This window comes from Andrographis paniculata, unplaced genomic scaffold (genome assembly GCF_009805555.1).
Source record: "Andrographis paniculata isolate CXL003 unplaced genomic scaffold, ASM980555v1 Contig69END, whole genome shotgun sequence".
NCBI classification, from domain to species: Eukaryota; Viridiplantae; Streptophyta; class Magnoliopsida; order Lamiales; family Acanthaceae; genus Andrographis; species Andrographis paniculata.
In genome coordinates this window covers 4,994,808-5,006,428 of record NW_026137605.1, presented here as the reverse complement: position 1 = coordinate 5,006,428, position 11,621 = coordinate 4,994,808, and the positions used below count along the sequence as shown (strand labels likewise).

The window sequence follows — 11,621 nt, the reverse complement described above, 5'->3', positions numbered from 1 at the left end:
AACACGGTATTTTAGAAGGGATGTAATTAGTAGATAATTAAGAATGTATCAGTGAAAATAATTATCTTATAATATAAATAATTATAAATTAAGATTAAGATAACTAATTAGTATAATTAAAATTAAAAAAAATAAAATTTAAAAATTTAAAATAGATTAAAGTGTGTAATTATTTTTAAAACAAAAAGTCACATAGTATGTTGGATGGACAGAAACGGCACGTGGATATGGTATGTGAGACTGAGGGAGCAATATATTGGGATTATACCAAAATGAAAAGTATGAATTAGACCGTGGGACTGAAAAAGTATATACTAGTCATTGTATATATGTTGTATATATATAAATTTTACTTCCTATTTTTCCGGACGAACATTGTGTATATATTTTTCAAATTTTCTCTTTAATTATAAGAAAAAAAATCTCTCCAAAATAAATGAAATTCGGTGTTGCGTCGTTCTTTTTCTTTCCTTTCCTTTCGGCAGTCTGCTTTCTCAATCTTTCTTCTTTCTTCCTTCTTTACTTCGAAATTAGCATAGCCGACGAGAGAGATCAAACTTTTCTTCATTTCTGGAGAAATCGATTGGGAAGCAGACGATTTGTGCTGTTTGATTTGTCGTTTGTTTGAAGAAGTGGAAGAAAATGTTGGTAGCGAACAGTTTCGATTTATGGCAGAAGGACTCCTTCTTCTCCGCAGCTGAGGAGGTTCAGCAATCTGCTGATAGGTAAGTGCGAGAAGATTGATTGATTCAGTTGTTTGCAGTTTTTATTTTTCGGTTATCATCTGGTTCTGTGTCTATTGAATCCGGTTCTGGTGTTTCGGTGCATTTTTGCCTCTCCAGCTCTGTTCCCGTACTCAATTTGTGCGTAAATTTTTTGCTAATTCTGTTTATGTTGGCTATCGAGCTGTGAGTTTTAGTTAGGTCAGGGTTTGAAGTGGTTCTGAAAAATCTGTCGATTGATTTTGTTTAACCGATGTTTGATTGAGTTTTTGTATGTTCGTGTTTCTATTTTGCTTCTTTGATTACAGTTTTTCTTTATGCTAATGTTTGATGGCCTGCAGTTTGATTCTTAGCTATGTATGTAATCACTTCCTTTTATGAAAATCATCTTTCCAAGTAAATGTATAATGAAGTTCTTTTTATAGGTCTATAGTTTGATTTCTGAGTAGTAGCTCTAGAGCGTTTTACAGGGACATGATTTCCATCCGATCAAACCGATACCTAAAGGCATAATGGAATTAGAGTGAAATGGTAGAGAAAGAGTACTCAACATAGAACTGTTTGGTAAAGCAGATCGATTTGGATGAAACGATCTATGGGCAAAATGATTGATAAAAAGGAGACCCTTATCAAATAAATATCGGCATATTTAGTTAGTGAATTTTTATTTAATTTTGGTTTTGATATTTTTATTTGAATAGTCATTTAAATACAATATAAATACAATATTATATGAAATAAATAATCTATATTTATAAAAAATTTGTAAAAGTGGAATAGTAAAAAAAGTGTAGAATGAACGGACTCAATTTTCAATTCTTTACTTTTCTATCTATATTGGATAGAAATAAAATCAGAGAATTAAAAAATAAGGCTATTTCTATTTCTTTGTCTCATTTTTTCTGTACCTAACACACCCCTAAGATTGTGAGGTTTTGGGCAGAACTACTTTCAAGCTATGAAATGCTAGCTAGCCACGTGGCGATTGTTAAATTCTCCATAAAAAAGGGCACCTGATGGCAGTTAATTGGCTTATATTGTATTTACAGCACAGATCTCATTTATGACTTCACAAAGTTTGTAGTTATGCATGTTGTTCCATGAAATGTTGTCGATTAACTATAGTACTGGATTGCATGATACAAGTACTTTATGCAATATTTTTAACTATAACAGGCTACTTCTACGGTCTTTGTAACAGAGGGGGTGTTGGCCTGTTTAACGAGCACCGTGAAATGGTGTGATTAATGGGAAATGAATTGCTGAGACTATTACTGAATAGGTGTATTTTCTATAGTTGAAAAGGAATTTTGTTTGTTGTTGTGTTTTTCAAGTTGTTGCTTGTGAATATGTGGTTTATTATAGCACTTTATGTTACATTTAATATTGGTTTAAGCAATGACTATGAAAATAAAGGTCATACTGGATGTTTGGCTTCTGCAGAATGGAATCGGCACATAGGACATGGCTCCGAGCAAGGAGAGAAGAATTAATACCCCAGAATTTGAATGAAATAACTAGAGAGCTTCAAATGGCTTTAGGCACTGCAAAATGGCAGGTTGGATTTCGTTTTTTCAATCTCTGGTATGCGTTGTGCCTTTTGTTTGTCTTAGCAGCTCTTCCTTCCTTATATTCACATAAGGCTTGCAAATCTATGGTAACATTTTTTCTTGGGCTGAAACTGTTCTGTGTACTGAAAATCGACTATTTTTTAATATGTTGTTTAACTTTTTTTCCCCTCTCTGATTTGGTTATTCTTTGAATATTTATGTCAAATTACATAGTTGGAAGAGTTCGAAAGGGCAATTCATATAAGCTACCGAAATAACAGTGATGATAGCACAACTACTCGTCATAGGGAATTTGTTACTGCTATACAAGATCAGATTTTGCGTGTCGAAACTGCATTGAAGGAATCATTAAACACAGAAGGAACAGAACCATTTAGATGGGTAAATTTGGATGAAGAAGAATGTGATGACTTAGAACATTTTCTTTCTGGAACTCCTGGAACCTCCCATGGATCATCACTTCGTAGAAGTAATGCAAAAGGAGATTCCCCTCATGGTTCTGGGGTTAGTTCCATTTTGCAAACTGCAAATCAAGAGATTAGGTTAAAAGAAGTTCCCAGGAGTATCGTAGCTGCCAACAGCTTCATAGAGCTGCAGGAGAGCAAATTTCCTGAGTCAGCAGATGAAATTAGAAATCAAGTGGATGAGATATCTAATAACCGAAGAGCATGGAGTTTGTCGGACAGAACTGCTCTTGAGATTGTTGTTGATAATGATGAGAGGCCTAGAAATGCACTGGTTGAATCAACCCCAAAAGAGAAGGGATTCAAATCTTTCTTTTGGAGGCCAAGGAGTGGAGCTAAAAGCGTGCCCCATCTTACCCGGATGAAGATTCTCAGTTGGGTAAATCGGGTATGTTCAAAAGTGATTTCCCTACTATTATTTCCAAATCAAAGATAAGAGTTTGTAGAAGAATTTACTGATTTACATGTGATTTGATTCATCTGTATCTATAAATGTTTCTTGTAGCCATAATTTTTCATTGCTACACCCTACGTAAATCCGCAACACATTTCATGGTTTGCAGAACACAAGAGGAGGCCACAGAAGTCAGAGGCAGCACCTAATGTCTTCACTCTTTCCAGTTAATTCCATACGTTTCGTACTTGCCTTTATGCTCACCATATTTTTAGTCGGTATGTTCTATTTTGTGAAGCTTCATTCAATGTTGAATTCTTATACAAATGTTATTTTGCCAATTTGCATTGAATCATTTCACTTGTCTACATCCTGGAAGAATGTTGGTAGAAGTTTACCGATAACATCGCTACCGACTACTGAAGTTATGAAACAATTATAGAAACATTTTGCATGGTCTAACTTCCAAAAACATTATCTTGTGTCATTACATTATCTATAGGGTTCTTACGCTGCAATTATGCTAACAATTTCCTTCTATTCTCCAGTGCCTTTTTTGCTCTACTCGACTTAAGTTCATTAACCGGGAGCTCCAAAACAGGTATGCAACTTTCAAGTATTATCATCTTTAATTGTTGCTCGATTACCTTGTACATAAATGTACTGACTGCTCATATACTTATGGTCATGTTTATTAATGGAATTAAGTTGGATAGATCATTTTATCCATTATTAATGATTAATGGACCTTGATTTATAATCATTATTAATGAACTAAATTATATTATTATTATTTTTAATTTTATTTATTTATTTATTTTTTATTATTATTATTTTTTTTTTTCTGTCATTCATGCTTACTTTCATGCTACGGCAGGATTGCTTGTACTTAATCACTGTTCATCTATTAATGAATAATAATTTGATCCATTGTCAATGCAATAATTTGAATTGATTAAGTGAGCTTACATATACTAATTAAGTGTATTAAATTGGGTTTATATATCATTCTAGGCTTCTATTATAATGAAATGCGATTAGTTTGGATAGTGCACAAGTAGAAAATGACGGAATAGCGCCGAGGACATAAATGATATCTTACCATGCCTTCTCTCACATTTTTTAAGCAAAATAACATAGTGATGGAAAAACATGGTTGGCCTCTGTCGCCGGAGTTGGATTGAGGAATGATTAAGAGTGTTAGAATATATTAGTCTTACTAAAAAGTAGAAAATTATAGAAAATGTCAATGTTGTATTTATAAAAGAAAAAGGTCAAAGAAACATGTCGCGCATAATTCGACCATTGATGCTTTAAATACAAAAACTATTCAAAATAAGGAATCTACTCAAAATACAGGTTACTAAGTCGCTGAGATGAAGCATTTGTAACAGCAACATTTGGGCAAGCACTTTCATCTACCAGGATGGGATACCAGAGGGTTAGTCGAACCTATTGCAGTACAATCATTTCTATTTGAATACAACTTTGAGGATGATTCGGTTGCAGCACCAACATGAGTAGTATTCACCTAGAACTACTACAGGAACTCCTGAACCATATAGCTTAATCTAAATCAGTACGCAATGCTATCCATGAGGAGATGATGTCTTTTCAAAAATCTTGGAAGTCCTCCAATCTCTGCTTTTCCTTATAAAAGATCTTCTCAAAAAGAAATTTTTCTATTGCAACTCCCATAAAGACGGGTTGAGCGCACGTGCGTTTTATATAATTCAGCCCCACGGCAGAAAAAGCCCATGCGCATGACCCGTTTTTCTCTGAGTTTCGGCCGAAAAATATTCTTATTTAGAAGAACTTTGATTAGACAAAGCTAGGATTTGAATACTTGCAAGATTCGTGGAGGAGCAGTAGCTCGTCATGGATGACATTTTGGACTGATCCAGCTTCATCTACTGGTGTTGAGGCAGACTCATCCTTCGGATGGGGTTACTGATGTGGGATTGGCTTAGACCTGCTGCTGTCTTAGATGAAGCTGTTGGTACAGGAAATGCCGTAGCTATTCCAATTGAGGTGCATTTTGTGGATGCTACACATGTTGATGCTGCCGGATTATCCTCAGGGCTACTTCCAAGTCGAGAGCTTCGACTGACCCTCTGGCGACTATGAATGAAAGTGATGGCCCGAATATTCCTTTCACAGAAGCTTCATCTCAATGATTTAGTGATATGTTTTGAGTAGATTCCATATTTTGTATAATTTTTGTACATAAGAGCATCAATGGCCTAGTTATGTGCTGGCTTGTGGCTTGCTTCTTTGCTTCTTTTTCTTTTATCTGCATTGCATTACCACGTTATCATTTCCCATATAGATAGATGGTCGAATTTCTTTTCGTAATGCTTTTAATTGATCTCCATTAGCTTATATGCACGATTCGAGGATTACACTGGAATGATACACGGTCTTCTTCCCAATTCGGTGACCATTATAATGGAATGTAATTAGTTTGGATAGTTCACAAGTAGAATGATATCCTTATTTTATTATGTTGATGGGATTATTTAAATGAGTACGCAAATAATCACATTGATTATGGTTGCATGAGTAGAACCCGAAAGGCTAATTCATTTCTTTGTGCTTTTCTCCATAGGCCGATATCAGAGAATAGTCAAGCTAGAGGACTTCCTTTCATTCAAGTGTAGATAATTCTTCTAGTTGAATGGTGGTCTCGCGACCTGGTCGAGCTCCATATGCCATGCTGGTTCTGATTCTCGAAATAAAACTGGGATTGTAATCCAACACTTGTATCGCTTATAGAATTTTAAGACTTTGGAGTGGAGTGCAGCAGGATCAATAGCGGAGATTCAGACATAAATACAATACAATGATTTGAATACTTATTATCCATTCCATTCCTGTGAAATATGTGTGCTGGGTATAACGATTTAAATGTTAATGTTATGTAGTAAGTATTACTGTGTTCGTTCTAATTTCTGCCTGTTTATGTTCTACAGTCTCAGATTTCATCGGCAACAAACAGAACAATGAACTCCAGCTCCAGGTAAGGTAAATATGCTTCACTGAGTGGCTCTTGTATATAACATGACGACCTTAACTCATGCAATTTGTGGTTTATTTTTGGCATTACTTTGTGGCGATGTTCTTGCGCTGATTGAATTAAAGTTAATGCACTATTTTTTTGTAGTCACCACATTGAGCAGAGTTGCGTTGAGTTTTCAAGCTGCTCGACTTTATTGACATGACATCTTTCTCACACACTCACACACATGCACAATTGCAATCACACCACCAAATCTATGCGATTATATGATTGTTCAAATCGATCTGTTTTAGTCCAAAATTCTTTACCGAGTGTTCTCCTGGCACGTCTACATGGGCGATCAAGTCTCGAAGTTGATACAAGAAGTTTTGATTGCGTAAAATATTGTATGCTTGACCGTGCAATTTGTGGATCTTAGTGAGAGATCCAGAGGTGAATGCATTTTCTGAAATGATCTATTTTCTTATGTGCAAAAAGGTAAGAGTACACTGCTATATATACAATTGTGTAACACCTCGATTCTAAATGACATGAGAGAGAAATACTACAATTAGCAGGGCTAAAATTTACAATCTGACCCAATAGAAAAAAAAATAGGTCCAAACCAAAAATCCAAAAGGCATAGAGTGAACAATTGTTAACCAGAGTGATATTCTAATCTTTTCACCTCTCCCTCGCTTTGAGCGTGGCAGGAGCTTGGTGAAAATGTCGGCAACTTGATTGCTTCCTTTGATGTACACGGGTAGAATGAACTTCCTTTCACAATGGTGCTAATGAGGTGACAAGCTATTTTAATGTGTTTAACTCTCTCATGAAATACCGAGTTTTCAGTGATGTAGAGAGCAGCTTGGTTATCACAATGCAAAGGAATAGTTGTGATAACATTAATCTTGAGTGTCTCAAGCAAGTAAGAGATCTATAGTAATTCAAGGTAGCCGCACTTATACTTCTGTACTTTGACTTAGCTGTAGAGACGCTAACTGTGCTTTGTTTCTTAGTTTTCTAATATATAAGATTCTCTTCTAAGAATACACAATAACTTGTAATCGGCTTCCTAGTATCTACACATACACCCAGTCAGCATCTGCATATGCCTTTAGCTAGTGTGAAGTTTCAGATTTGTAATGAAGTCTGTAGCATTGTGTTCCCTTAAGGTACCTCGGAACATGCATAGCCGAGTGACTTCTGGTAGGTTTTGACATGAATTGTCTCAATTGTTGTGGCAAATGTGAGACCAGATTTAGAAAAATGGAGATAAAGCAATGTCCCTATGAGTCTTCTATAAGAACGAGGATCATTGAGAGGTTCTCTATCTGTTGAGGATAATTTAAGTTCTCAGTAGTGTACAGAGGTTGCTGCTTGGTTCATCCTCAAGTCTTCCAATATATCACGAATGTACTTTTCTTAAAATAAGAACAACACACCACTAGTTTGTTTGATAAATAGGCAGTGATCATGTGGGGACTGATGGAAGCCAAAGTGAACAATCTTCTGATGGAAGCCAAAGTGAACAATCTTCTCTGTAAGTGTCTTGAAGCAAACCCTTGGGGCTTGTTTTACTCCGTATAGAGATTTCTTTAGTCTACAAACTTGATCTGGAGCTACTGAGTATCCTGGAGGAGCCTGCATATATAATTCATCTTCCAAATTTCCATGAAGGAAGACATTTACGTCCACTTGCTGGATATGCCAACCTTTGGTTATAGCCGATGCAAACATCAATCTCTCTGTGGTGCTCTTTGTCACAGGTGCGAAGCAATCTCCATAATATTTACCTTGTTCTTGCAAGTACCCTTACCAACCGTTTTTATACCTTGTAATCATACCTTCTTTGTCTCTCTTTTTTCTGTAAACACATTTACATACTATATCTCTCTTTCCCCATGGCAACCTCATTATTTTCCAAGTATTATTGTTTTCTAATGCATCAATTTCTTCCTTCATAGCTTGAATCCATAAAAAATTAGTTGCTGCCTCATTATAGGTATAAGTTTATTCTTCTTGGTCACTATAGGCACAAATATAGTCCTTTATCCACTATGGTCTTTTGATTCTCTTATGAGGTCTTTGGAGTGGAATTGATGTATTGCTCAATCTTGCCTCATCTGAATTCGTACTTGTTGAGTCATATAACCTTGTAGCTTCAGTTGAGATGTTGTCCTCAGTGGTGTCATGAGGGGGATTGCCACTATCATCCGGGCTGTTATCATTCTGGGTTTTGTTATTAGGATACAAGTCTATATTTTCCTGAGACTCGGTGCTGATAATGGGCAAAGACAATTCAAGGGTACTGCAAATCTCCCTTTCTGATTTCAGGCCAGGTAAACTGTGAACCTTTCACTGGTGGGAACAAATACTTTATATCCTTATATCCCTTTCTCATATCCGGTAAAGATTGTTTTGATCCCTCTACTGCTGAACTTGTCTTTGTGTAAGTCAGTGTTATAGACAAAGCACCAGCAGTCAAGCACCCTAAGATGATCAATATCAGACTTTTTCCCATACATCATCTCATATGGTGATCTCCATTTCAACACTAGGCTGGGCAATAGATTAGTTAGGTAAGTTGTTGTAAGGATTGCTTAACCCCAAAAAATTTTCTTAAAAGATGCTGATGTTTTTTTTCCACCCTACCCTTTTGTTGAGGTGAGTATGGACGGGTCCTTTGATGAGCAATCCTTTGTTCTTGTAGAAGGGTCCTAAATTCAATGAAGGTAAATTCTCCACCATTATCACTTCTCATACACTTCACCTTGGTACCAAATTGAGTTTGTGCAAGTTTGACAAATACATAAAAGATGTTAGCAGCCAGAGACTTGACATTTATAAGGTAAACCCAAGTGCTTCTACTAAAATCATCAAGTATAGTCAGAAAGTAATTAGCTCCACTAGTGGATGACAAATAATATGGTTCCCAAACATCCATATGAACAAGATCAAAAAATGCATTTGCATTAGAATAACTCAATTCATAAGGGAGCCGTTTCTGCTTTGCCATATGACAAGCATCACAATGCGAATCAACACAATTATTGTCATTAGGACTTAATAAAATATGTTGCAATACTCCGTCTGAGGATGTCCTAGCCGCTGGTGCCATGGAATACTCTCGTTCACTGGACATGCCTTCAATTCACGACTCATCTCCAAGTAGTAAAGATGACCTTTATTAATCCCTCTTCCCAAAACCTTCTGCTGCTTAGGAGTCCTTTATAATGCATCCATCATGCATCAAGATTACATATATATCAGGGTTATAACAGAGTCTGCAAATGGATATTAGGTAGTGCTTGAACTTGGGAATAAAATAAATATCAAATAATATAATGTGTTCATTGATCTTGACAGTTCTTAAATGAATAGCCACTTGCATTGAACCATTAGGCATGAAAATATCGACAGGTTTATCCAGTGCCCTAAGATTATCAAATAATCCCTTATCATTAGCAACTGAAAAGTTGCTCCACTGTCCAATACCCAACCATAGCTATCATTAGATTTGTTAAAGACATTAAGGCAAATGGTACCCGAGGGATGAATACCAAACATGTTGGCTTGCTTAACGGGAGATTTCAGCTGAGGTGATATGATCCTTAGATATTCTTTTCTTCACATGCTTGCAAAGTGACTTCTACCACTAAAGTTTGACCTCTTCCTTTCTTTTTCCTTTTTTCTTGAAGTGCCTTAAACCAATCGGGAAGTCCCATGCAATTTGAAGCATTCATCCTTAGTATGGCTTGTTTTCTTATAGTGTTTACAAATCAGACCTCTCTTGTCAATTTTTCTTCTCTCAAGACCTTTTCCAGACCCTTAGTGGTCGTAAGAACAATAGGTGTAGAATCATGCAGAAGCTCGGCTAAGTCACGTTGCTTCTCTGCACTAGATAACATTCCATAGATCTTGCTTAATGATAGATAGAGGTCCATCATCAAAATTTGACTCCTGATTGCATCAAAGGACTCATTGAGTCCCATGAGATAATCAATAGTGTCATGTTTGTCCAGATGCATATCAACCTCACGCCTGTCTTCCGGGATAAGGGCTAAACAGACAAGTTGATCATTCAAACTCTTCATCTTGTTGAAGTATAAAGCCATAGAAATGTTGCCTTGTTGCAAATTTGCAATTTATCTCTTAGTTTTGTTAGTAAGTGGTATATTTTATTGTCCATACCTATCCTTGAGATGCTTCCAATGCTCAAACATGATATCTTTGATTTATTTGAGATAAATAACCATCCGTGTATTTTTTTGTTTTACGACCCGTAACTCTTCCTCAGACGGGCTTACACAATTCAAATGCAACAGTAATAGATGGATAAATAGAGTTCAGCAGCCAACCTAATACCATATTATCAATCCCTTTCCACGGTGAGATATCAATTAGATCTGTTGGTTTTGAAATTTCTCTAGTGATAAATCTATCTTCTCTTTTTGTTGAGAGAGCCTTCATAACCATCTTGCTCCACAGAATGTAATTCGTCTCTGTAAGTTGTTGGAGAACTAGGCTCATCAACGGTTGGTCCGATGATGATAGTTCCATATGTGACATTGAGGTAGCCAGTGAGCTTCCAGAGGAGGTGGAGCCAATCATATGAGAGACTGAGCTCTCTGAAGAGGATTGGTTGAATGGATCAGAAGACATGGTTAGTGACCAAGCACAGATAGATCGCTGATATTAGTTCAAGGAGGACGATCGGAAAAAAGATTTAGGCTATAAGAGAGCTAGCTCTGATACCATGAGAGATTTATAGGTGAATGTAGTTTTTGGAATAATCTATTTTCTCCTCTTAAAAAAGGTAAGAGTACACTGCTATATATACAATTGTGTAACGTGTAGATTCTAATTGACACTAGAGAAGAACACTTAAGCTAGCAGGGCTAAAATTTACAATCTGATCCAATAAAGAAAGAAATAGTTCCAAACCAAAAGTCCAAACGGCATAGAGTGAACAACTGTTAACCAGAGTGATCTCTAATCTTTTCACTTAGAACAACTATTGTATCCTTATCCGTGTTAAGTTTTCCACATTCATAAATTATTGGGAGCTCTTCTTGTTTGGTTTTGAGATGAGTGGTCTCTTTTTTTATCAAGAGTTTGATATTGGTTATAGTCAGAATTTTAGCTTCAAGACGGAGGTGCTGTAGGGCAACTCTTCTCTTCACAAATTAATTTTGAAATAGTCTATATCTTTTTTTTTATCGGAAGTCTATATCTTTTTTTTTTTTTTTTAATATGGGCAACTACCAATTAATTTTGGAATATAGTCCATATATATATATATATATTTATCAGAACTACATATCCATTTTTTTACACATAGGGATCAACAGCCACTATCCGAAAGTGCACACTGGGTAAACCCCTGATCGAACATAATATCCTACAAATTAGGCCCGACAAGGCATGTCACACTAAGCGAACTATGTGTGGCAAGTGACCTTGAGGTGT

General features: G+C 36.0%; 1 protein-coding gene across 3 annotated transcripts; it reads left to right on the top strand.

Annotated features, from left to right (window-relative positions):
• Positions 1-411: 411 nt before the first annotated feature.
• LOC127264159 (uncharacterized) lies at positions 412-6,324 on the top strand. Of its 3 annotated transcripts, XR_007841631.1 has the most exons (8): positions 412-725; positions 2,166-2,280; positions 2,507-3,145; positions 3,321-3,429; positions 3,700-3,752; positions 4,511-4,592; positions 5,760-6,044; positions 6,124-6,324. XR_007841631.1 is itself a non-coding variant. In XM_051293586.1 (6 exons), the coding sequence occupies exons 1-5, from the start codon at positions 643-645 to the stop codon at positions 3,723-3,725; spliced, it is 972 nt and encodes a 323-aa protein (XP_051149543.1). In that variant the 5' UTR covers positions 412-642; the 3' UTR covers positions 3,726-3,752; positions 5,760-6,100. The 3 variants fall into 3 exon arrangements, 1 of the variants encoding a protein (XP_051149543.1); XR_007841630.1 differs by lacking the exon at positions 4,511-4,592 and having other exon boundaries at positions 6,124-6,317; XM_051293586.1 differs by lacking the exons at positions 4,511-4,592; positions 6,124-6,324 and having other exon boundaries at positions 5,760-6,100.
• Positions 6,325-11,621: the final 5,297 nt, after the last annotated feature.